The 26,997-nt window shown below is 44.5% G+C and overlaps 1 protein-coding gene across 2 annotated transcripts in view; it reads left to right on the plus strand.

Moving 5' to 3' along the window:
* The window catches only part of LOC127003737 (uncharacterized), a 79,227-nt gene extending 54,513 nt beyond the window's left edge, over positions 1-24,714 (plus strand). For both annotated transcript variants that reach the window (XR_007757373.1, XM_050870704.1), the window contains exons 2-3: positions 23,596-23,645; positions 24,264-24,714. Coding sequence is in view for 1 of the 2 variants with exons in the window: in XM_050870704.1 (XP_050726661.1) it covers positions 23,596-23,645; positions 24,264-24,469 (256 nt within the window). In the remaining variant the exon portion in view is untranslated. The remainder of the gene's footprint in view (positions 1-23,595; positions 23,646-24,263) is intronic.
* The last annotated feature ends 2,283 nt before the right edge of the window (positions 24,715-26,997 follow it).

Below are 26,997 nucleotides of genomic sequence, written 5' to 3' on the forward strand. Positions count from 1 at the left end.
GTAATCTCTTTTGTTGTGGGCCAAATCACTTTTGTAGGGGTATAAGAGGATCAACTTCTGTACGCGAAGGGCTTACCGTGGGACTGTGCGGGGTGGGAGAAGGGGAGGTAGGGGGAAGGGGAAGGAGGTGAAGGGAAGGTAGAGGGGGAGGGCAAGGAAAAGGTGTCACTGAGGGGAAGAAGGGATGGGGAGGAGTGCAAGGAGTTTCTATTCCGTCTGTATCTGTCATTTTTTGCCCATGTCCGGCAATCTGTGTGTGTCCTTTCTCTCTCTCTCTCTCTCTCTCTCTCTCTCTCTCTCTCTCTCATGTTCTCTTTCTCTTTCTTTCTCTGTCTCTTTCTCTTTCTCTGTCTCTATCTGTATGTTTGTCTGAGTCAGTCTGTATCTTTGTAGTCTTTCTGTCTGTATCTGTCTGTCTGAATATTTATGTTTGTCTTCCAGTTAGGCAGTCAGTATCTGTCTGTGTGTGCGTGCGTGCGTGTGTGTGTGTGTGTGTGTGTGTGTGTGTGTGTGTGTGTGTGTGTGTGTGTGTGTGTGTGTGTGTGTGTGTGTGTGAGAGAGATTTACATAGAAAATCAGACCACACAGACCCCATGGTCCAGACTAGGTGGTCTTCCCTTAAACCGAAGTGATTCTACATTAATCAGATGTCTCCAAAACTTTGCATTTCAACTCTACGGCAGTTAATATTAAGTTGAAGGTAGTGTCGGTCGAGCTTGTTTTTGAAAGAGTCAGTCGTGTTACACTGGACCACTGAAGGCGGGAGCTTATTCCATTCTCGCACTACAACGTTGGTGAAGAAAAATTTGGTGCAGTCTGAATTTACTTGTCTACATTTAAGTTTTGTGCCATTATTCCTCGTTCGCAAAGTGTCATCGATCATAAACAATTTTGATTTGTCCACATTCGTGAAACCATTAAGTATTTTAAAACATTCGATCAGTTTTCCTCGGAGGCGACGTTTCTCAGGAGAGAACATGTTAAGGGCGGAAAGCCTTTCTTCGTAGGGTTTGTTGCGCAAGGAAGGGATAATTTTTGTTGCCCGACGTTGAACACCTTCTAATTTAGCAGTGTCCTTTGCATGGTGGGGAGACTAAAACTGTACCGCATATCTCAAGTGGGGTCTGACTAAACTATTGTTGAGCGGAAGTATGACATCTTTATTTTTTAATAAAAAGTTTATTTTAATGAAGTCCAACATTCTGTTCGCTTTATTTGCTGCATCGTTGCATTGCTGTGAGAATTTGAGGTTTCACACGATTTTGACACCCAGGTCCTTGACGTATTGAACGCTTCTGAGTTTGACGCCGCGCATTTCATAATCGAACTTGTTATTTCTCGCTCCAACTTGAAGGACCTGGCACTTGTCTACAGAAGCGAAGTAACACCAAAGAAAAACCCACCTTGGTTTAATAGCGAAATTAAACATTCGGTTAAGGAGAGAAAATTGTCTTACAGGCGAAAGAAAGAACAAAGCACGCTCGAAAACTTTAGACTTTATCATGAAGCCAAGAGGCGAGTAAAAAGATTAGTATGTCAGGCAAAGCGTAGATATGAAGAAAACATCGCAGCCAACTGTAAAAATAATCTCCCATCTATCAGACCAAGCTGAAATTTTATGCAAATCCTCTTGGGGGCTTTGTCTGTCTTCGTCAGTGAGAACCGAGTTACCAATCTTTGTGTCGTCTGCAAATTTACTAATGCGATTATTGATTCCGACATCCACATCGTTGATGTATATAATGAAGAGCACTGGGCCAAGAACCGAGCCCTGAGGGACGCCACTAGTGACCGGCGCCCACTCTGAGTTAAATCCGTCGATCACCACTCTTTGTTTTATGTTGCTCAACCAATTCGCGATCCATTAGTATACTTGACCGTCAGTGCTTAGTTCCTGGAAATCAAGATAGACTACGTCCAATGATTTAGTTACGTCATAAACTGAGAAGAGGTCGTTATAAAAGGTCAGTAGGTTTGATAGGCAGGATCTTTTTGTCACGGAAGCCATGTTGTGAATCCCCAATTAATGAGTGGCTTTCAAGGTAACTGACAATTCTTTTCTCTAATTATGCTCTCGAGTAGCTTACCAACAACTGAAGTTAGATTAATGGGCCTGTAATTACCTGGTATTTTTTTTGTCTCCTTTCTCAAAGATCAGTGTCACGTTATCCTTTTTTCCAATCCGAAGGGAGGATACCTTTTCGCAAGGACATATTGAACACGGTTGTGAGGGAGGAGAGTATTTTGCTCTTTGTTTCTTTAAGCAGTATAGGATATACTTTGTCAGGTCCGGGACTTTTATTTGATTTAAGGGATTGGAGAGCTTTTAGGACTTCATCGGTAGTTATTACAAAGTTAGGCAATGCATGCTCGAGATTTACGTTAGTACTGTTGTCGTCGCTGGTGTTGGTGGTAGTGGTGGGAAGACTGTTAGTATTAAACACCGAGAAAAAGTAATTGTTTAAGTTCGCAAAGTGTTGGCTGTCAGTCATTAGTTCACCGTCACTGTTTGTTAGAGGTCCAATTCCACTTCTGATCGCCTTCCTGTTGTTTATATAACTGAAGAAGGATTTCGGATTATTTTTACAGTTGGCTGCAATGTTTTCTTCATATCTACGCTTTGCCTGACATACTAATCTTTTTACTCGCCGCCTGGCTTCATGATAAAGTCTAATGTTTTCGGGCGTGCTTTGTTTTTTCTTTAGCTCTTCTTAGTGTTACTTCGCTTCTCGCACAATGGGACAAATGTGTTCTGATGAGTGAGTAAATGATTTTGAAGTTTAGCCAGGCTTCCTCTACGTTGCCATCACCTGATAGATGTATTTCTGTTATTAACAGTTTTAGTCGGATTTCTATGAAATTAGCTCTTTTGAAATTGGGCACCTTTACTTTATTTTCAGTCACTGATGTTTGAGCTCTAATGTCGACGCGCACTAATTTATGATCGCAAGAACCGAGATGTTCTCCTACCGTAACATTACTGACTAGGTTATCTTGGGTCGCTATAACCAGGGCTAGTATGTTATTTTGTCGAGTTGGTTCAGTAACCATTTGGCTCAGGTAATTTTCTTCAAAAAATTCGATCATTATTCTATGTAAGAGAGAGAGAGAGAGAGAGAGAGAGAGAGAGAGAGAGAGAGAGAGAGAGAGAGAGAGAGAGAGAGAGAGAGAGAGAGAGAGAGAGAGAGAGAGATATTCAGCATTTTTTTGTGCTTATTATACTTTTGATAATTATTACAATTAATCGTGAGCTGTTTGACCATATAGTTTTATTTAAAAGATTCCAATGTTTCAATTGATTTCAAACTCCCGCTCCTCCTCATGGAAGCAGGTCTTGGGTAATCACCAGTGCGTGGCTCTTCCCGGCGCGCCACCTCCCGCCGCTCCTCACCACGTCTTCTTTTTACACCAGCACGTTGATTTCATACCACCATGATTTATATTATTATCACCATTATTCTCCTTCGCCATACTTCTTCTCTCTCTCCTCCTCTTTCTCTTCTTCTTTCTCCTCCTCTTTCTCTTCTTCCTCCTCCTCTTTCTCTTCTTCTTTCTCCTCCTCTTCTTCATTAGCATAATTTTTTTTTCTTTTTGACCTTATTCTAGGTAATTTCCTTTTAGTTTTCGTTCTTGTTCTTTTCTTCCTTCGTCTCCTCCTCCTCTTCTTCCTCCTTGTACTCCTGTTCCTACTTATTCACGCTGATAAACCTGTCTTTGGCTTCAGGATCCTTCATCATCCTCTCCTGATAGGCCACAGCAATCTAATTACCTCGCCATTAGCATACACCAGCGGCATGGGAGCATGAGGCGGCCACCTTCCTCCAATTGTACACGAATAGCAAAGGCCGACAGAGAGGGACGAGGGTCAGAATGGAGGGGATAAGGTGTGGAGGAAATGGTGAATGATGGTGAGGCATGAGGATACGGTGGGATGCATGAGGGTGAGGTATGGGCGTCAATGGAATGGGTGGATTGTGGAAGGGGGTATGTTTCTTTTTTACAGGAGAGAGGGAAAAAAATATGAAACAAAAAAGTCTGTGGGGAGATTAATGTGTATGTTTGTGGTACGGTTTCTGTCTGGCACGAGGATTTGTATAGAATGGGGAAAGGTGACTGGAGCTTACGAAAGAAAATTGGGTTGTATTCGAAATTAAATACATAAGCAATTGGGAGGGGGGGGGTATTATATGGGTGACAGGGTGTAGCGAAGTGTGGAGGTGAAAGAGGGTCTGTGCATTTGTCGAGGGTGGAGTGTAGTGGAAGTGATGATACGAAGAGTACTGGGATGAAATTGAAAATATAGGTGCGTTGCTGATGAGAAGATGCTACATGAGGGCGAAAAAGTTGGCCGGGAAGATTAAAGTGAAGAGGTTGTTCAGAAATTGATTAGTAAAGGAGGAAGTCGTGATGGAATGTCGCCACAGAGAAGGGAAAGCAAGCTGAGAAACATGACTAGAAGGAACATGTGCTGATACATTATATAAGTTAAGAATGAACTGACATTTCATGTAGCACTTTATCAGTTATTTTGTGAAAACCTCAGCTGTTTAATATTTATATGTTCCTCGCTCAGAGCTGAGATCTGCAACCTTTCCCTACGTTTCTTTTTTTTTTTTTTACATTGCAGCCTATTGCGCCGGTAGGCTTCTTCCGGTGGATCCTGATGGTCGGTCCAAGGCTTCTTTCCGGTAGGTCCTGATGGTCGGCCCAGCCCGTTCTGGCGCAGGCACCATCTGCATTGGCTCATGCTGCCTCCCAGAGCTCATCTTTGATCCTAGAATCTAGAGTCCGGTTGATAGGTGGTCTTCTGGACAGCTGAAAATCCCAGCTTGGTGGCACCGGGCGGGATTGAACTCGCGTCCTCGCCTCCTGCGTCAACTGTATTATTATTATTTTTTTTAGGCCGCTCTGCAAGGGCCAGTATATACCTTTGCTGGAGGCTCATCTGGTAGTGTCTTAAGGTATTTTATTGAAGCTTCTCATGATTTATTCCTATGATTATTATTTTATATTTCTGATTTGCTTGAGGAGCTTATCGTGAATCAGAGGTTCGCTGTGACTCAGACTGATAGGGAATAATGTTTCGACCATTCCTGTAATCTCTTCAAACAATAGATTTAAGCATTATTTTTCAAAAGGAAACGGCCACTCCATTGTCATAATACTGTAGTTAAAAAATGGTCATCAACTTTCTTGGTATGACTAAAGAACGTAAAAGAGCCACGTGTTGGCAAAGAAAGCAGCAAGTAAAACATCCACTCCTTAAGCGGCGGCGAATACTTCAACGTATAATTTTACGTTTGTGAAAATGCTCCTGGTTTTGACTTGAGCTTCATTATCGTCTCGTTTTATTATCTGGAAGATCTTATCGGCCTGGCGTGGCTTCCTGCCTGACACACACTCGTCCGACCAGCCCTGCGTGTGCGCTAATGAGGCCACAAGCGGACTGAGGCCCAACCCGCAGCCCGCGCAGGTTTATGGCTCACGGTCCAGTGGCGGTAAAATGTTTTGTTGTGAATGCTGCCTGCAGGATTTTAGTTATTTGTTCTCTAACGTAAACATAGGAGCAAAAACAAGCAAATGAAAGAATCTCTCTCTCTCTCTCTCTCTCTCTCTCTCTCTCTCTCTCTCTCTCTCTCTCTCTCTCTCTCTCTCTCTCTCTCTCTCTCTCTCTCTCTCTCTCTCTCTCTCTCTCTCTCTCTCTCTCTCTCTCTCTGATATCAATCACACACATTACCACTATACTCAGCCTCCCGTGTTTGGCTATCCGTCTGACCACACTCGTCTCTCTCTCATGCATTTATCTTGGTAGTAATCCTAAGTTTCGTCCACAAATATCCAGCATGGTCGACCCACGCTGCTCGTTGTCTGTCTGCTCACCTCCACACGGCGCGCCTCGAGGGTAGGAAGAGAGGGGTGAGGAGGGGTGGCGATAGGTAGGAAGGAAATACCCGCAAGTCCAGTGCTCATATACATTATCACCCTCTGCCCCTGCTCGGCGTTTGGTGGAGATAAGTAAAGCGTGTTCCAGGTTCCTGCCGTGACAGACGTTGAAAAGTTACATCTGATTGCCCGAGCAGATGCGTAAATGGTGGGTCGTTTCTATTAAATTCTTTTAAGATGTTGAAAATGAACTGCGGCGAGTGTCTGAGAGGAGAGCAAACATGCCCAATGATTTATTTTTCTCGACTCCCTCGCACTCGCTGCCACCAAGTCTTATAATCTTTTGGGGGACACTGTCTTTTGTGCGCCATATTTGTGCATGGCAGCGTCCCTCGAGAAGGCTGCAGGCACGGCGGGTCTGGCAGACACCTCAACGCGCCGCTTGTTTGGCGCGATGGAGGAGGAAGAGGCACACTTACACACACCGCGGTGACGGCCGGAATGCGGCAGATTCATGGTTTCAGCCATATATGCATTGCAGGATTTACGTTATCGCTCCTAATAAATTGTGATAACAACAGGACGTGTTGATATTCATGTACTCGTAACGTTCCACTTCCTGACTGCTTTATATTTTTCTACAGTAAAGGAGACAGAAAACTGCATGAAAAGGTCGCTCACTAGAAATCAAAGTGCGATGAAATTAGGAAGTGTATTGAACATTTACCTCAAGACTAGGTACCAGAGGCACTAAAGTGAAACCCAGCATCGATCTTTGTATCTTTCTTTGGGCGCTTTTCAACTTCCTTTCCAAAGTCTTGGTCAATGTCCATGTCTGATCCATATGTCATGACGGGGAGGAAGCACTGATTGAAAACTCCTCGCTCTAATAAACGCGGTGGCAGAGCCTCTCAATATCTTACCGTGTTCTCCAAAAGCACTCCAGCCGTCTTATTCATCTGTCTACTTTCGGTTCTAGTGAGTGATTTGTTCGTTTAAGTTGTCCTAAGTATAGTTATTCATCTACTGTTTTTAGGGCTTCTTCTCGGATGACTAATTGCTCGATTCCATCATGAGTGTTGAACATCAGTTTAGTTTCATATTAATTTAAAGCCCACGTCATAGACTCTCCCTGTTTAATTCTTCTATCGTATACAGCAGTTTACCGTGCACTAGTCTTTCTAAAAGAACGATGTCCTCTGCAAATCTAAGAATACTTAGATATTCGTTTAATTGCTTTATTTCCCCTTGAAGCTTTTTGAAAAGTTTGTTTAATCAAGCCGCAAACAGTTTAAGGGATATGGTATAACTTTTTTGAACGAGATGTATAAGAGGCAACACTGAGGCAGAATTTAAGCCGTAAAAGACAGTAAGAGGAGGGGAGTCGATGAGGTGAAGAGCCTTTGACTGTAATCTGTCCAAAAGGGTTGTGTGTGTGTGTGTGTGGAGCTTTCCTACACATGAAATACATACTCCATACGGGGTCGGAAAAGGCCCTTGTGTATGGATAGCATCTACTAGAAGGAGGGGGAAAGGAACTGGTGGAGACGATACAGAACGCCTAACCTCGATATGCAAAACCAATGAGGATAATGGTAATATATTGGCTGTATGCTATAGGAACTTACTCTCTGAAAAGCTGTCAAATGTGTACACGAACCGTTGTAACATGTTACACTTTGTAGACGCTCATTCTCAGTACCTCAAAAAATAAGTTTTAGGACCCTTGGCTGTGCTAGCACCCCGAGTTTGAAATCAAATGACGTCATCTGTAGTAATTTTGCTTTTTTGGCGTCATTTAGTTTTATATGCATGTAAAGGCATCCATACATCCATACAGTGGTTAGCGCCCCTAACTACGAAACTGCTGGACTGTGTTCGAATCCCGGCCTGGGCAGTCGGAGTGCAGCCCTCCCAGTTGTTCATCCTTCGTTTTGCATGGGATGGTCGATAAGTGGATACCTGGGGAAGCCAGCGAGCGGTAAACTGTGGTAGCCCGGATGCTACACTGGTCCTGTGTTGGGTATAGGGTCCTCTCCCACCACAGGTTTAAAGGGCCAACGAGACGGAGATGAACACCGCCGCCACGCGCAGCTATAGCGTATGTCCCCAACTTTCCTTTTCCTTCAAGGAGGTGTGGTGTGTAATGTAGGAGAGCGAGGCAGCCACGGCGGTGGTGGCTCAGTAGTACGTTACTGTCGACTTTTGCGACGCTTGAGAGCCTCACGGTGAGCGACGCAAGAGAGGGCACCTAAGGCATGGCGGCGGCGAGTGGGCGGCGCGGTGAGGTAGCAGGTGTGAGGGTGTCAACAGAAGCAGTCATTATACGCCTCACCAACCCTCCCATCTGTGTGTGTGTGTGTGTGTGTGTGTGTGTGTATGTCCCTACGGAAGGAGCTCAGAGCTCAGTGACCGATCTTTGGGGAGGACTGAGACCACTCACACACAACACCGCGACAACGAGGTCACAACTCCTCGCCTCACGTCGCGTATCTACTCACTGCTAGGTGAACAGGGGCTACACATTAAAGAAGATAAACCCAATTTACCTTCAACCGGTCGAGGAATCGAACCCCGGTCCTTCTGGTTGTGAGGCAGACGCTCTAACCACTGAGCTACCGGGCCGTATATATATATATATATATATATATATATATATATATATATATATATATATATATATATATATATATATATATATATATATATATATATGGTCGGCCCCACCCCCGTTATGGCGCAGGCAAGAGTTTTTTTTTATTGTGGTGCCATCTTGCTTGGCTCATGCTGTCCCCGGTGTTTATCTGTGATCCTCTTTAGAGTGTTTATTTAGAGTCTGGGCTGATAGGTGGTCTTTATGACAGCATGTGAGTAGTCTTATGCCACTCGGCAATTTCTGAAAATTGTCAGCTTGTAGCGGCGGGCGGGACTTGACCTGGGCCAGGACACTACGCCCGCATGACGACCACTCAGCTACTGCTTAAGGAATGTTTTGTCGTATTTCTACATTGCAGTGGCAGTGCTGTACCTCTCATTGGCAGTACAGTTGTATATGCAGTTAATAATTACCGTATGAAGTTAGAATAATCTTTTCTTCAATAAATACTTCAAAGTCACTAGACGGATTGGCCTGGCCCACGATGTTATAAAATCCCTCAATTTGAGTATGACGTTGTCGATATCTATTCAGGCGGACAAAGATTCGAATCTTCAAGTCACTTGTGCTCCCTGTCTTTTACTGTATGGCTGTGAGACATGGACACTGAAGAGTGACTTGGAGAGGCGTGCCGATGGTTTTGGTATACCAAGTGCCTTCGCAGGATCATGGGGTTGGCTGGGATGTCTTCGTGTCGGGCCAGTGATTACTCCGTGAAACTGAATCGAGGCCTGTTACCAGTTTAGTCCATGAACACCAACTCCGGCTATATGGGCATGTGGCAAACCTCCCGGACGTCTATCCTGCTCACAGGATTGTTTCTGTACGCGACAATCCTGAGTGGAAGGGACCAAGGGAACGTAACTCATGGCTGGAGCAAGTCGACCGATCCTGCCGGGAAGGATAGGGCAGCTGCGTGCATGGGAGCTTGCTCGGGAAGACTGTCGGGAGTTTCGGCGGCGAGTGAGTGAAGCGACGCGCTTCCTGGAGTATGCTCCCCAATAGTATGTTCATTAAATACAGACAAACTAAAGTATGAAGCAAACGAAATTCAGTATAGAGTTGTTTCAGCAGAATGTATGTATCGTGTATATATGCGACGAGAGGCCATAAAGTATGAACAACTGAAAAGAAAACCAAGCTTCATCACTATGCTGATGTCAGTACATCAAAAAGTAACACACAAGCATGACTGCTATTGTTTGCAGGCCATAAGGGGCGAGGGGAGAGGAGGGGAGGGGAGGGAAACATGAAGGCAGACCGGCTGGCACAGACGAGAACATAGAGAGAGAGAGAGAGAGAGAGAGAGAGAGAGAGAGAGAGAGAGAGAGAGAGAGAGAGAGAGAGAGAGAGAGAGAGAGAGAGAGAGAGAGAGAGAGAGAGAGAGAGAGAGAGAGAGAGAGAGAGAGAGAGATGGTGCTTGATAAAGGCTGGAGGTAAAAGATTGAGAAACTGGAGAAGCAAGAGAAAATTTAAGTACTTATGAAACACGCACACACACAAAGGAGAAAAAAAATGAAAATGAACATAAGTCAGCGAGGGAAGGAGGTTGAGGAGCAAAGGAGGAGGAGGAGAGGGAGAAGGGCATTGCTGAAGATGAAGGGAAAGGATGAAAGAAAATGGAAGGAGAGATGAAGGGAGGGAGGCGAAGGGAGGCGTGTCAACAGAGACCATGAAAGGCTTTGTGTACATGAAAAGTTTTCGAGACGCTGTTGGTGTATGAGTGGCTCTCAATATTGGCAGGGCGTCTCTCTTTATTCTCTCTTTCTCTATCCTTCCCCTAGTGCCCCGTCTCACTTTCCCTTAGTGTGCTCAGTGGTGGAGAGAGAGAGAGAGAGAGAGAGAGAGAGAGAGAGAGAGAGAGAGAGAGAGAGAGAGAGAGAGAGAGAGAGAGAGAGAGAGAGAGAGAGAGAGAGAGAGAGAGAGAGAGAGAGAGAGAGAGAGAGAGAGAGAGAGATTTTTTTCTACGTTTAGCCTATGATGCCGGTATGCTTTCTTGGTTGGGTCTGTTGGTCGGCCCCAGCCCGTTATGGCGCAGGCAAGTTTTATAGTGGTGCCATCTTGGTTGGGTCATGCTGTCACCCGAAGCTCATTTTTTATCCTCTTTAAAGGGTTAATCTAGAGGTCGGATTGATTGGTGGTCTTCAGGACAGAATGTCAGTAGTCTTAGGTCACTCGGCGATGGCTGAAAATTGTCAGCTTGTAGCGACGGGGGGCACTCGATCCCGGGCCCTCCAGGACGCCGTGCCTTCCAACAGCAATTGTCTACAAGAGCAGGCTTGTCAACAGCAGTTGCCTGCAAGAACAATTGCTGATATCAGTAATACATCTTTTCAATTGTGTTTTATTTGCGGTTTTGAGGTTTCTGGTGTTGACTGCGTTTTATCTGACGGGAGCTCTTCTCTATAGCAACCCCCCCTGGAGCTGTATTGGTACAACTTATGCAAAGGAGAAAACTGTCATGGGAAAATGTGATCTATCGGACGGCGGCGATGTGGGTGTTGTCTCGACACTGTGGCGGGGGCGACTGTAGTTGAACATTTGGGGGCTGGAGAGGCAGCATTCACTCTAGAAAGTCGGTCAGCCGAGGAGTAAAAGTCACTTAGTGCTGTTTGCTGATGTGGTCACTGAGTCGGGCTGGGTTTTTTGGTCACATGGGGAGCAGAGACGGAGGCGAGGTATGTAAGCGCGGTTGGACGACTGGGTGAGCAATGAAGAGAAACGGGTGTGTTTAGTCTGCGGCCCCGGCGAATCGTGCTCCTGAGTGGAATTGGAAGGAATGTATTTCGATATTTTTCGCCGGGGCAACGCTTGAGATGCAGACCTAAGCTGCTGATGAACTCGAGAGGCTTGGGGGGATGGAGACCTTTAGTAGAAGTCGAATTGGTAGTAGTAGAAGTACTGTTTTGTTTATTACAGCTATTCCTTCTTCTTCTTCTTCTTATTATTATTATTCTTATTCATATCCGTCCTTCTTCTTCTTCTTTTTCTTTTTCTTCTTTCTTTTTTCTCCTTTTTTTCTTTTTCTTTCTCTTCTTCTTTTCTTCTTCTTTTTCTTGTTTCTTTTTTTCTTTTTTTTCTTTTTCTTTTTCTTCTCTTTTTTTTTCTTTTTCGCCTTCGTTTACGTCTTCTTATTCATGTTCTTAATTATCTTTTCTTCTTATTATTATTACTATTATTATTCCTATTAATGGTAGTGGTTGTAGTATAAATAGTAGTAGTAGTAGTAACAGCAGTAGTGGTAGTAGTAGTAGTAGTGGTAGTAGTAGTAGTAGTAATAGTAGTATTTGTGGTAGCAGCAACAGCAGTGGTTCCTTTGGTAAACGAAATGTCCGCTCTAGGTGCAATAGAAATAACGTTAGCAGTAAAGTGTAGCTGCGGATGGTGTTATTACTACTGCTGTTGTTAATATGGTTGTTGTTGGTTGTCAGTTTAATGAATTCTGAGTTCTGTTGTATCCAATTTCTAGATCATTGCGCTAGTAGGACATATCTCATAAACACCGTTAAAAAATAGCTTACAGAAATAGCTTACAGGTGTGTGTTTATTTTCGACTGCTCCATCATCCAGTATTAAAGGCCCGTTCCTACGAGAAGCAAAGGTTGTCGCTGCTTAGCATAAAATTGCATAAATGTGAAAGGTAGAAAGAATATGAATGGCTTCGGGATCCCAGTTGACTTCATGGCAGGCAAAGGAGGTTGGCTTAGCGTTAATACAAGACTGCTCTCCCACGCATAAGTTACCTTCTGTATTCTTGTCCGGATGTTTCATAGCCTGGGATATCTCTGGTTTGCTTTATCATTCGTCTAACGTTTTTTTGTATTGCTCTTTTGCACTTTAATCTGAGTCATCGAACCATTTTTGAGATTCACTAATTATTCATCAAACGAATCATATCTGGTATTTCAGTTGTCAGTCATTCTTTAAAAGTTTGTTCAGCCGATTTCAACATTTTAAGTTTTCCGCGGGGGAGTGGCACCAGCAGGCTCTTTTTATATTTATTTTGCTCTTGACAAGTCTCTCTGCATATAAATGCAAAAAACTGGTTGTTGGCTCTTCGTTCCCTCACATCACGGGGATGTATATTCTTATATATGATTATTTTCTCTTAAAAAGAAGTTTTGCATTGCCAACACTGCTATTCACCAAGACTCATCTGCATCATTTTCTTTTTCCTTCATCAACGCCAAGTACACGCCGTCACCGCCGCCGCTCTTCGTGCCCTCCCCACGGGCCGTCCAGCGCCGCTCAGGCAGCACAGAAAAATACCTCAAGTGCGGCTGTGGAATGCCTCGCGGGCACCTCAGGCCAGCGCCGCGCCTTGATATATTAAGCAGACCCGGACAGCAGCTTCACCGGACCCGCCAATTGTGTGGAGGCATCGGTAATATTATCAGACGCACGATTGGGAGGAGACCTTTGGGTTTTTGTCATCCAGATTCCGTGGGCTGTGTATGCGTGGCGGCGGCGAGGCTCATGCCACCACCACTCGCATTGACCACGCCGCGGGTAAATGGTTGGGAAGCGGGGCCGCCCTCTGGTGACCCGTGAGAATGTGGGGATGGTGCTCTCGCTCCTCCAAGAATCATATTTTCCTGTTTACTTGCACGTTTATTTATGACTTTATGCTTTCATTCCTTTGCCTTTTCCTCCTTTTATTTTATCTGACTTTTAATGTCTGTCATTGGGAATATTTTATTGCCGCCATTTCATTCGTCTGCTTTGCATTCATAATCTTCATGTACAGTTCGCTTCGTTTGAGAAACCTCGCTGTTTTATCTTCCTAAAGTTAAGGATCAGAATATCTTCCCGAGATGGAGACCCGTCTGAGGCTTTACTTGGCAGGGAAGAGTCAGCTGACCTATGTACGACCATCTCACGTCATCGTTAGCACATTTAGGCTTACTACTACAGGAACCAGGCCTTCGCAAACATTCTTGGCTTACGGGCATGCATCCAGCCTCATTCCGTGGACAGTTATCCTGCACACGTCAGGTTTTTTTCTTGTCTTTTGTCTACTTCAGTCTTGGCCGCCTCTTGTCACTGTGCTGTTTTGGTCACCGTTGCCAGATTATCGTCCTCTGAGCATAGTACTTACCGGTTTCTGACGCCTAACTATTGCCAAGAAACATCAGGAATTAACTATTTTAACGATAATTATAAGTGAATCTCCTTATTGGGGTCCACGAAACAGTTTTTGAGTCGGAAGTCGTTAAATATAAGAGGCTGAGTAAGACAATCTGGCAACTTCGGTTTGGTTGTCCTTCCTTTATCTGCTCTACAACAGGCGTGTCCATCGTGTGCTCGCGCCCTGGGTAATATTTGTAACAAGTGTAAAAAGTGAGGCTCGTTGTCTGTCTGTTCTCTTATCTAGGATGCCTTTGTCTTATCTCGTCTAAGCCTAAACGTAAGAGTTCTCATTTATTTACTCCGCAACAACCGAGGCGCGTAACTTCTAAGGCAGCTCTACTTTCGGATGCATGAGGCAAGATGGACACACTGATTACCTTTTGTCTTCTGTAAAGGCCGCGAGTAGTTGGTTTTTACTGTCTTGCTGTGTTGGGTGTGTCTGGCATCAGTCTCACTTCTATTATTTTTTTTTCTGTGCCTTTCTTTGACTCTGCACCTTTCTTTGACTCTGCATATTGAATCCAAGAATCAGTATGCACCACCATAACCTTGCATTCTGATGATGTTGCGACACAAGACCATCGCCCAGGAAAATGTATCCTTCATATTAACTTTACTTCATATCAGTGTTGTGGTTTTCATTCGCCCTCTGTCTATACTCACCAGATTTATTATTCGTGTTTGATTTGACATTATTGTGATGTCGGGTATCGCATAAGGGGCATTTCTTGGTCTTTTTTGTTTTCGTTGCTTGTCTTTCAAAATAGTCGCCAAGGAAACGCTCAGTATCAAAAAGCAGAATTATTCTTCGATATGATTAACACGTGGTAATATTATGTGGTTTGGAAATGCGCAGAATAATGATCGAAAAAGCCAGAGTCTCTCTCTCTCTCTCTCTCTCTCTCTATATATATATATATATATATATATATATATATATATATATATATATATATATATATATATATATATATATATATATATATATATATATATATATATATATATATATATATATATCCTGATGCAGATGACCAATTTTCTTAAAACTCCAGAAGAAAGAACCTCACCCCCTCTAGCCTTGCATCGTTTTGCATTACGTCATCCCGAAAACGCACAGAATGATTACCGAAAAAGCCAGTGTATGAAATATACCCCGATGCAGATGACATTTTCTCACAGGACAAGGAAAAAACATCTCACATCCTACAGTTTTGTCTCGTGTTAGGTATCTCCATTCCTCTCCCAGAAGATAACGATTTCTGAAAATGTTAGTGGACTGAACTAATCAAACCAATTAACCGCGAATGTGATAGTATGTGAGTCAGAACGGAGCTCGTTACCTCTCATGTTACTCAGATATAGTGCGTCATGGCGTGGCGGTACGTGCTTATTGTGTCATGTGATGGGGCTCATTGCGATGCTCTGTGATATTGTTATGCTGGCCTGTGTGTGGCGATGTGTTGAGGAATGGTGTGTTGGGGGTTGGTGTGTTGTGGGTTGGTGTGTTGAGGGGTGGTGTGATGAATGTGTGTGTGTGTGTGTGTGTGTGTGTGTGTGTGTGTGCTGAGAAGAGGTGTGTGGGGCGCCGAGTTGGACTGTTGCGGTTTGTTATCTTTTCCTTCGTTTTCATAAAGTAAGGGAATCAGTATACAGGAGAGTAGTTGGTATTCAGAGAGGCTACGCAAGGTTGAACAAATAGGGGCTGAGTCCAACACTGAAATGCGGCGGTAGAGGAGTTGGCGGACGGAGTGAAAATTAATGAAAAAAAGAAAAATGAACTGCTTGGCCTGATAAGTTGGAATGTGACGTGACCTGAAACTGTGTATTAAATAACCTTTGGCGACGGAGGGGGTGGGGAGGGGCCACACAGAGAGAGAGAGAGAGAGAGAGAGAGAGAGAGAGAGAGAGAGAGAGAGAGAGAGAGAGAGAGAGAGAGAGAGAGAGAGAGAGAGAGAGAGAGAGAGAGAGAGAGAGAGAGAGAGAGAGAGAGAGAGAGAGAGAGAGAGAGAGAGAGAGAGTGTCCCCCTCCAAAAAAAAAAAAAAAAGTGACAAGTTGAGACCTGCATTCCGAGGCCACGCACGGCGCTTCACGTTGAATATATAGCGACAAGCGGACGCCGGCAACGCTAGGCTGAGCAGCGCGCGCCCTTATCAGCATGCCGACGCTTACCTGTCCACGTGCTTACATTCCACCTGGCTCTATCGTCACTTTGCCCACCGGTGTTCACTGCTTTCATCTTGTTCTTTCCTTCACATGAGCGAAAAAAAATAATGAAGTTGCTCTGTTCGTTTAATGTTTGGTCTTTGCTGCTTTCGTCGTTGATTTTCTTCATTCATGAGTGAGCAAAAATTAAGTTCTCCTCGTTTAAGTTTCTGTTGTCTCTCTTATCTCACTTTCACACCGAGCCAGTGCGTGCAAGATACCATCTCGAAAAGGAGACGAGTCTTTCTTGTTTCATGATTATTTGATTGTTTACTTTTTTTTTTTTTACCAGAGACAAGAAAAACCGTATTAGTGAAAAGAGACAGGTGTTGATACCGCGACAAGATTGGGAATGAAGAATTAGAGACAAGACACATCCTATTACTCTAAAAGAAAGAAGACGAAAGAAGATGTAAGAAGATGAAAATGACTCATGGATGGAGGAAACATGGAAACATGGATCAGAAGACATCAGAAAACCTGTTGACTCATTGCCTTGCTGCTTGCTTTAAGTGCTTTAATCAGTCCATCAGCTACTAGAGTGATCTGCGGTAGGATCAAAGCACTTGTGTACGTACTCGTGGATACGTTCTGTTTACTCCCGACGCAGCAAAGTGAAGGTCAATGCAGTTCTTGAAAGAGTTGTTCATTTCCACACTAACCACTCCTGCAGGAAAGCTGTTCCAGTGGCGGACGACTCTTTTCGAGAAATAGCCCCTGCCGATATCCGTACTGCATCGCTTCGCTTGAATTGTTTAACGTTGTTTCTTATTCTCGGGTTAGTTTGTAGCGTGAAAAGTTTGGAGTGACCGACGTTGCTGATTTTGTTCAGGTATGTACTTGAAGACTTGTATTAGGTCTCCCCGCAATCGTGTGGTATCATTTTCGTCGTTCATTGCTGAATTTTCTCGAGTAATTCAGAGTCTGTTGTAATTAGGGGACCAACATTGTACGACGTATTCCAGTTGGGGTCTTACCTGCTCGAGCATAGTACTGGCTTTTTGCAGGTGGACTTGCAATGTTTTGTGTGTTTCAAGTCACTGCTAATTGTGACCCGGAGGTCTGTTTCCTCCTGTCCTACCTGTAGTGGTTTTCGACCCATGTAGTATGTGTGGTTACCATTTCTGGACCCGAAGTGCATTACGAATGATGATGATGATGATGATGATGATGATGATGATGATGAGGAGGAGGAGGAGGAGGAGGAGGAGGAGGAAGAGGGGGAGTAGGAGTAGGAGAAGGAGGAATTGAAGAAAAGAGGAGGAGAAGTGATATAAGCCAACGGAAGAAATTTGTTATGCACGGAAATTTCCATGCATAACAAATAGTGAGATTGATAAAGAGTTTTGTTGTAATGACACAGTAAGATAAGTAGGGATAAGGAGGAGCTGGAGGAAGAGGAAGAGGAAAGGAGGGGGTGGGGGGGAGGTATCTCTTATGACATGTGAAGTAAAATCGCAACTCTGGCATGTTTGACAGACCACTTGACAAGCAGCAACAACCACGCTGTTTGATCTGTCTGTGTTGGTTTACCGGGCCGGGCTTTATAGTAACGCTGGGCCTTCCCTCAAATGACAGGCAACGTCTTCATCCCCGCAGAGCACGATTGTTGAACAAGCAGTAGCGCCTCCTTGGCCTATCTCACCCATCTCGTGTCGATGAACCTACTGCTTGCCTCGGCGTCGCCCGTGGTCTCTCTATGTATTCATCTGGCTGCTTGTTGCCACTCCCCAACCTTAATACCAGTGGCGTTTATCCCTAAGACTAATGTGTCCTTGCCACAACAACAAACACCAACAGTTTTTCATCCCCATGCGTCCTACTTCTTTCGTGTTTTGATTCTTCTGCCTCTTGCAACTCTCCGTCCCATACCAGTGGCTTTTGTTCGTCAGACTAATGTTTATTTGCCGCCCCAACAAATACCAAGTATTTCTAATCCCCCTGCGTCCCACTGGTCTCTTGTGTCTCGATTCAACTGCCTGTTACAACTCTCCACCCCTCTGTTTCTCAGGTTCATGTTTCCTTTCCGTCTCAGCGGGTGTTTCTCATCCCCCTGCATTCCACTGCCTTCTTGTATTTCGATTCTTCTGTCTGTTGTAACTTTCCACCTCATACCAGGGGCCTTTATTCCTAAGACTAATGTAATGCTTCAGTGCTGCCGCAGATTGTACAAGTGTTTTTTCTCTAGCTTAGACATTCTTTCTTCACCCCATCACATGCCAATACTCTCTTCCCTTAATACAAACATTCGTTTTCTTTCCCAGTTCATAGCATTTCCCTGACTTATGAGAAGTGTGATGCCTCCTGGAAATCTGTAATCTTTCTGTAATCTTTCTACTTCAGTTCCTTTTCAACTCGTGTCCGAAAGACTAAACATAGAGGCAGAAAGACAAGACAGAAAACAGAGACAGAAGAGCAGAGACAAAGACTGACAGTAAAATAGAGACAGTATAAGAGACAGACGGACAGAGACAAGACAGACACAGGAGAGAGACAGGACAGAGACAAGAACAGAGATAAAAGGAGAGAGACAGAAGGACGGAGACAGGAGAGAGACAGGAGAGAGACAGAAGGACAGAGGCAGAAGGACAGAGACAGAAGGACAGAGACAGAAGGACATAAACAGGACAGAGACAGAAGGAGAGAGACAGAAGGAGAGAGACGGAGGGGGAGAGACGGAAGGAAAGAGACGGAAGGAAAGAGACGGAAGGAAAGAGACGGAAGAAGAGAGACGGAAGGAAAGAGACGGAAGGAAAGAGACGGAAGGAAAAAGGCAGAGGGAAAGAGACAGAAGGAGAGACGGGAGAAAAGAGACAGAGGGAGAGAGACTGAAGGAAAGAGACGGAAGGAAAGAGACGGAAGGAAAGAGACGGAAGAAGAGAGACGGAAGGAGAGAGACGGAGGGAGAGAGACGGAAGGAGAGAGACGGAGGGAGAGAGACGGAAGGAAAGAGACGGAAGGAAAGAGACGGAAGGAAAGAGACGGAAGAAGAGAGACGGAAGGAAAGAGACGGAAGGAAAGAGACGGAAGAAGAGAGACGGAAGAAGAGAGACGGAAGGAGAGACCCGGAAGCAGAGACGGAAGGAGAGAGAAAGGAAGGAAAGAAAGAGACAGAGGGAGAGAGACGGAAGGAGAGAGACGGAAGGAGAGAGACGGAAGAAGAGACGGAAGGAGAGAGACGGAAGAAGAGAGACGGAAGAAGAGAGACGGAAGGAGAGAGACGGAAGGAAAGAGACGGAAGAAGAGAGACGGAAGGAGAGAGACGGAAGGAAAGAGACGGAAGGAAAGAGACGGAAGAAGAGAGACGGAAGAAGAGAGACGGAAGAAGAGAGACGGAAGGAGAGAGACGGAAGGAAAGAGACGGAAGAAGAGAGACGGAAGGAAAGAGACGGAAGGAGAGAGACGGGAGAAAAGAGACAGAGGGAGAGAGACAGAAGGAAAGAGACGGTAGGAAAGAGACGGAAGGAAAGAGACGGAAGGAAAGAGACGGAAAGAAAGAGACGAAAGGAAAGAGATGGGAGGAAAGAGACGGAAGGAGAGAGACGGAAGGAAATAGACTGAAGGAGAGAGACGGAAGGAGAGAGACGGGAGAAAAGAGACAGAGGGAGAGAGACAGAAGAAAAGAGACGGGAGAAAAGAGACAGAGGGAGAGAGACAGAAGGAAAGAGACGGAAGGAAAGAGACGGAAGGAAAGAGACGGAAGGAAAGAGACGGAGGGAGAGAGACGGAAGGAAAGAGATGTAAGGAGAGAGACGGAAGGAGAGAGACGGAAGGAAAGAGACGGAAGGAAAGAGACGGAAGGAGAGAGATGGTAGGAGAGACGGAAGGAAAGAGACGGAAGGAAAGAGACGGAAGGAGAGAGACGGAAGGAGAGAGACGGAAGGAGAGAGACGGAAGGAAAGAGACGGAAGGAGAGAGACGGAAGGAAAGAGACGGAAAGAAAGAGACGGAAGGAAAGAGACGGAAGGAAAGAGACGGAAGGAGAGAGACGGAAGGAAAGAGACGGAAGAAGAGAGACGGAAGGACAGAGACGGAAGGAAAGAGACGGAAGAAGAGAGACGGAAGGAAAGAGACGGAAGGAAAGAGACGGAAGGAAAGAGACGGAAGGAGAGAGACGGAAGGAAAGAGACGGAAGGAGAGAGACGGAAGGAGAGAGACGGAAGGAAAGAGACGGAAGGAGAGAGACGGAAGAAGAGAGACGGAAGGAAAGAGACGGAAGGAAAGAGACGGAAGAAGAGAGACGGAAGGAAAGAGACGGAAGGAAAGAGACGGAAGAAGAGAGACGGAAGGAAAGAGACGGAAGAAGAGAGACGGAAGGAAAGAGACGGAAGGAGAGAGACGGAAGGAAAGAGACGGAAGAAGAGAGACGGAAGGAAAGAGACGGAAGAAGAGAGACGGAAGGAAAGAGACGGAAGGAAAGAGACGGAAGAAGAGAGACGGAAGGAAAGAGACGGAAGGAAAGAGACGGAAGGAGAGAGACGGAAGGAAAGAGACGGAAGGAGAGAGACGGAAGGAGAGAGACGGAAGGAAAGAGACGGAAGGAGAGAGACGGAAGGAAAGAGACGGAAGGAAAGAGACGGAAGGAAAGAGACGGAAGGAAAGAGACGGAAGGAAAGAGACGGAAGGTCAGAGACGAAGGAAAGAGACGAAGGAAAGAGACGGAAGGAAAGAGACGGAAGGAAAGAGAAGGAAAGAGACGGAAGGAAAGACGGAAGGAAAGAGACGGAAGGAGAGAGACGGAAGGAAAGAGACGAAGGAAAGAGACGGAAGGAAAGACGGAAGGAAAGAGACGAAAGAGAAGGAAAGAGAGACAGAAGGAGAGAGACAGAAGGAGAGAGACGGAAGGAAAGAGACGGAAGGAAAGAGAGGAAAGAGAGACGGAAGGAAAGACGGAAGGAAAGAGACGGAGGGAGAGAGACGGAAGGAAAGAGACGGAAGGAGAGAGACGGAAGGAGAGAGACGGAAGGAAAGAGACGGAAGGAAAGAGACGGAAGGAAAGAGACGGAAGGAAAGAGACGGAAGGAAAGAGACGGAAGGAAAGAGACGGAAGGAAAGAGACGGAAGGAGAGAGACGGAAGGAAAGAGACGGAAGGAAAGAGACGGAAGGAGAGAGACGGAAGGAGAGAGACGGAAGGAAAGAGACGGAAGGAGAGAGGCGGAAGGAACGAGACGGAAGGAGAGAGACAGAGCGACAAAGACAGAGGCAGAAAGATACAAAGACAGACAGAAAGAGACAAAGACAGAGACGGAAAGACGAGAGAGAGAGAGAGAGAGAGAGAGAGAGAGAGAGAGAGAGAGAGAGAGAGAGAGAGAGAGAGAGAGAGAGAGAGAGAGAGAGAGAAGGATTCGACCTTTTTTTTTTTTTTTTTTTTATTTATTTATTTTTTTTACTAAGTAACCTCTTCTGTTAGTTAATGGTTCAGTCTCACGTTTGGTTTTCTTTATGTGGACACGATTGAAGACAGACTTCGAATTAGTTGTATCTGTTAGAAATAGTTTCTTCACACCTACGTATTGCCTGCCGTACTATTTTTTTCCCTGGTTGCCTGGTTTCATGATACTGTTGTGTTGTCTGTATTACAAATTTCTCCCCTTAAAAACTGTTTGAATGTGCTGTTAAATCACGGTGAACTTTTATTAATTAATGTTATATTACTTTGAGCTCATGTGGACATATTTATACATTTGAGCAAGAAGATGTTTCTTTACGTGCTCGCACGCTTCATCTACGCTGGACTCATATAGTAATTGCATGGCCGTTTATGTTTGATCTCTAATAAATTTCCTCTTTGGAAATTTTCTGCCCTGAAGGGGGAGGGGGGGAGCTAATTTGGTCCGGTGGGGACGGTGGTGGTGGCGGAGGTGGATGTCGGGAGGAGGTCGCGTGGAAGGAGGATGTTGAAAAGTTTTGAGCGGAGTTACAGGAGATGGGGCTGTGATTAGGATTCAGGTGACGGTGTCTAGTCCGCAGGGGATTCGGAAGGGGATTCATCAGGGGTTAGAAGGGAGCGGTGTGGAGACTGTAGGTGAATCAGGAAGGGACTCGGGATGGGATTCAGCAGGGGATTGAGATGGGACCCAGTGTGGACTTGGGTGGTTCAGAGGGGGATTCGAGAGGGAATTCATGAGAGTACTCAAGAAGAGATTCAGGATGAGACAGAGAAACAGAGATACAGAGGGGGGAGAGTGGAGGAGTGAGGAGAGGAGGAAAAAGGGGGAGAGAGATAATCATTACAGCACCCAACCGTATATTCCGGCAAAGTATAAACATCTCCGGTACATGGCAGAACACCCAAATCTTGTCCTCGCTGTCACCATCCAGTCGTCAGGAGGCCGAGGTGTGTTGCCGGCCTATAACAACATTAGCATACCGCTGCAAAGATTCCACGGGGTCTGGCGCCGGTCCCCCAGCTCAAGGTTACGCTCGTTCCTCTTGCTTAGTTAGTCGCTTAACGGGGCTATTACACTGGGCAAATTTTCCGTGGATTTTCAGTCAAACCACGATTTCCGCTGGCGTGGTTCTCATATTTCCGTGGTCTTCTGACGTGTCCATGATCTTCCAAAGCTACGGTAGAGTTCCTTGAAGGTCGGCGGTATTACTCACCATCATCATCAGCTGCAATAACAAGAAACAAATGAGAACCACACTAGCGGAAATCGTGATTTGACTGAAGATCCACGGACAATTTGTCAAGTGTAATAGCCCCTTTAAGCCTTATCAACGTGTGTCCTGTAACTGTGGACTAAATGTGGTTGGTCCAGTGTTTTAAATATGATGAATCAAGTCGTTGGTTCTCCTCCTCTAGGTTAGCTTATACATATGATTTTCATGTTTATAGTGAAAATGTGCACCATATAGAGGGACGAAGAAACGCAGAAATGACTTGCTCTCCCTGTTTGTACTGCCCCCCTTTTTTTCTCCTTAAAATGTCGTGTTCCGTCACAGGCCTCAGTAACCTTTCCAGGGAATTTATTTTCCTGCGTGCGCCTCGTATCTGTCCAGGGAGTGAATAGCCGGATAGAAACTCGAACTGGAAAGCGTCACGGAAGTCTGAGAAAAAAAAATCTGATCGTCCTCCTGCACGTCCTCATGCATGAATGGAAACGTGAACTGGACATCATATCTATGACTTCGTGAAGTTTTATATCAAAATAGAACACGGCTTTCTCAGCTGATACGCGTGAGAAAAGTACAAGAAAATAGAGTTAATATGACATACATTATAAAACATGGAAGTAGGTTTAAGCAAACCAGATGCTTACAAAAGTACGATACATCGAAAATTTTGGGGCTGATGCAAGTTGATTTTTTTTCCTTGCGAGATAACTGGTGTAGCAAGGAGGGAAGGGTGAACATTCTTTGATATAATCAGACTTGTGCGTAAACACGTTCATAAATAAGACACCTCTGATATCACCATCATCATTATTATCCTCATCCTCATCATCATGTTCCACCATTACTATAGAGCCCACTGCTGGACGAAAGACTTTACCAGTTTCCCCCACAATGACACACATCTAAAAGTCTCCTAAAGCTCTCTTTTTTTTTTCCCCACCTGCTTTGCTCGTCACCGCTGTTCTTCCTGGATTTTCTCCAGTATATTTTTTTTTCTTTTTAGCTCATGACTGAAGTATTAATTGATATTCTCTTGCAAACTCTACTTAACCTTGTATTTTTGCATCCCAGCCATTCATTTTTATTCTTGTGTTTCTCCAGATTACGGCGGAAGATGCGATTCGACAACGCCAGACCTGCAAGACAGTCCGGTAAGTTCACGAAAAAACTGTTGCGTTGCAGAACTTTTTTTTTTTTTTTTTAATGAGCTAGAATATGCCATCTGAATTACTTGTGCAAGACAAGTTGTCAGGTCGAATATCTTGTTCTCTGTGCCTCGTGTGTCTGGGGTGAATATTGATGCAGACATCAGCTTTACCAGTCGACCCTGGAATCAGAGATCGTGTCCACGGCCGCTGGCTGGGCTGGGGACAGCTGGACCTGCTTTATATTTTGTGTCATTTCACTTGTTGCTTTTGACATGTGATGTTTACGCGACCGATGAATGCTGTTTTATACCATATTTTGCAAGAGAACTGAAAATATCAACTGTAGCCAGAATCTAGTCACTAATGTAAGGTAAAGCAATACACAATATTCAGCTCTTAGAAAAATGTCCATAATAATATTCCATTGGAATACCTGTTATTAAAAATACCTCAAATTTACAGTTTACAAACTTCTCAAGTTTGAGTATTGCTGATGGTAGTTTATCGAAATTCTTCTCACCAAGGAAACCGCTACTATTTGCAAGCAAGCCAGTATATATACAATTTCTTCAAGGCGTTCAAGGAAGCGGTGGAGCACATTCACATTTTTTTTTGTCGCAGACGTCATCAAAGTATCGTCTTATTCTCGACCCAAAACCTCAGTGTCACGATCGTTGGGCCTGAAAGGATCACGCTTGGGTCCCGCTGCTCCTGCTATCAGGCATCCAGAGCACCCGAGCCTCGGCGGCGTGACTGGCTCGCGACGTATTTTGCATCAAGGAAATACTCTCTTTCACGGACCAAGTTTCTTCAAGCACAAACTGTAAATGTTTTGGTAACACATTTTACCGAACTTCCTGAGTCGATATGGGGCTTCACGATGTCATGGTTTTATGGCTGCAGGTGCTTGTATGGGCAGTGGTTCAGCGGGTCTGTTCAAACAATAATTAAGTTTTCTAGTACCTCTGTTTTCGTAAAAGTTTGCATCATTGTTTCGTTCTAGTGGTATAAGCACAAATACCGTATACTTCCATTTATAAAAGGAATAAAACGAGCTAAAACAGTAATGGGAGAAGGGAAAAAAAAAAAAAGGAAAAGGGACATGCAAAACTGAAGATAAAGATGTGCAACACTAAAAGAGAACTGTGGGCGGAAAATAAATGAATCGAAAAAACGGATTGAAACGAATAAACAGAGTGGAGGAAATACCGAATGGAGAAGTAAAGGAAGAAATGGTGAGGGAAATGAAAGGAGGAGAAAGGACGGATGGAGTGAAACTAATAAGGGAAGAAACGTTGACTATTTTGAGAACATTTTGTGTATGATTATATAGGAAAAGGAGGAATGAGTGAGAAAGAGTGGATGAGCGAGTGGATGAGCGAGTGGGTGAGTGAGTGAGTCAGTGAGTGAGCGGATGAGTTGGTAAGTTAGCGAGAGTAGGAAGGTGGATGAGAGTGGGTGAGTGGGTGGGTGAGTGTGTGGTTCAGTGAGAGTGAATGGGTTAAAGATAGTGTGTAAATGAGAAAATGAGTGGGTCAGTGAGAGTGAGTGGGTGAGTAAGAGTGAGTGAATGGGTGGGTTAGTGACATATTTGGGCAGAAAGTGGAGAAAAGTGGAGTGAAAAAAATGTAGGTAGTAAGAAATGCAGAGTTATGAGTAGAACGGAAAATGAAAACAATGCATCCTGAGATAGAAAACGTGGAAATGAATAAAAAAAAGTTCAATAAAAGCGAGGAAATGAATAAAAAAAGTTCAATAAAAGCGAGGAAATGAATAAAAAAAAGTTCAATAAAAGCGAAGAAGAAAGAATGAAACTTTAACAACGTTGCACAAGGTTTAGGGTTCCGGATAGTGAAGGAACAGTGGGGTTAGGACTAAACATTGGGCCGGGGAAAGGGGGAGGAGGAGGCGTTGGTGGCTGGCTGAGGCTTCGTTGGTGGAACTCACGAATTTCTTGTAATTTTGATAATCTGGGAGCATCATTGAGTGGTGGGGTCTCTCTCTCTCTCTCTCTCTCTCTTTTCAAAACATGGAATTTTCAAAATATAAAATAGAGGAGCTTTCCCTTGCCTGAAAGTTGGTGTTCTGCATCACCATGTTTATATATATTCATCTTATCCCGGCAGGCCCAAGAATGAGTAGATTAGTGAATTGGCTTCTAGGTACTATTTATTTGTCGAGTTACCTAATGTTGTACGCTGCTTTGTTGCCGGACTTGGGTATACCAACTAGACAAAAACAGGGAATGCACTATGACTAGTTTTACCTTAATATTGTCCTTTACTGTTGTCTGTATTGGTAGCAAGTTACGAAAATCATAGAATGCATACTAGTCTGTGGTCTTCATTTCGAGAGGAAATTTTGCTCCCCCTTTGCACATTGAACGTTTCGTGTTGTTACAGCATTACAATTCCCAAGACATCAAATTTTATGCATGCCAGTTGGTAAGGAGAAATTGCAAGACGAACCACTTTAGGGCATTCTGGAAACTTAGCAATGAAAACTTTCAGCTTTCCTTGATAGAGATCATGGACTTAATATTAAACAGAGATATTTTTTTTCTGATCATTAATATTACGGTATTGGTTTTATAGAGCAGGTATCCTGATTAAGGAGCCTGCATAATGGGCCGGAACCCAGCCAGGAGGTGCCAGGAGGGTGTTGGGCGAGAAGTGAAAACGATGCCTTGTCGAGATAGGAATTAGAGCCACTTGCCTGGGGCGCCGCCGGCCCAGGCACGGCTCGGGCAGCGCGCTTCTTTTATGCGATAACTTATCGTACTTTACGACATAAGCTACGAGGATATTATTCCCGGGTAATAATTGCATGCAGCTTTACGCGTGTGCGCCGCTGCCTCCCTCCGCCTTTACATCTTTCTTCCTCGCCAGCCAGGCCCTGTGCTGCTGCCGGGGACCGAGAAATGCTGAGCTCCGTGCTGCCGATAAACATGCCTGGTTAAGCATTCATAACTGTAGATATTTTTCTCTATATGTATATGTTTATTATCTTATTTGTCTTATCGTGTATATTAGAACAACCTGTAACCGTGATCCCGCAAGTACTCTAACTAAAAATTACCGTTTCTAGATAACTTAAAAAACATTTAATTATGCGCGTAGCCTACAAATTGTAACTCCGAAACATTTAATGTCCGCTGAAAACAGAAAAATTTTCGAGAACAAACACGGATAGAAACATTATCGACAAGACAAACATTGATTTAAGTCTGAATAAGCTATTTAATGGTTACCGAAAAAGTAACAAAGAACAATAACGTTCAACATGGTAAACATCATAAATAAAAATTTGCAAAGAACCCATTAACAAAACATGTCAAACATACCTCCCGAAATAT

The sequence above is a fragment of the Eriocheir sinensis genome, chromosome 26 (assembly GCF_024679095.1).
Source record: "Eriocheir sinensis breed Jianghai 21 chromosome 26, ASM2467909v1, whole genome shotgun sequence".
Taxonomy (NCBI): domain Eukaryota; kingdom Metazoa; phylum Arthropoda; class Malacostraca; order Decapoda; family Varunidae; genus Eriocheir; species Eriocheir sinensis.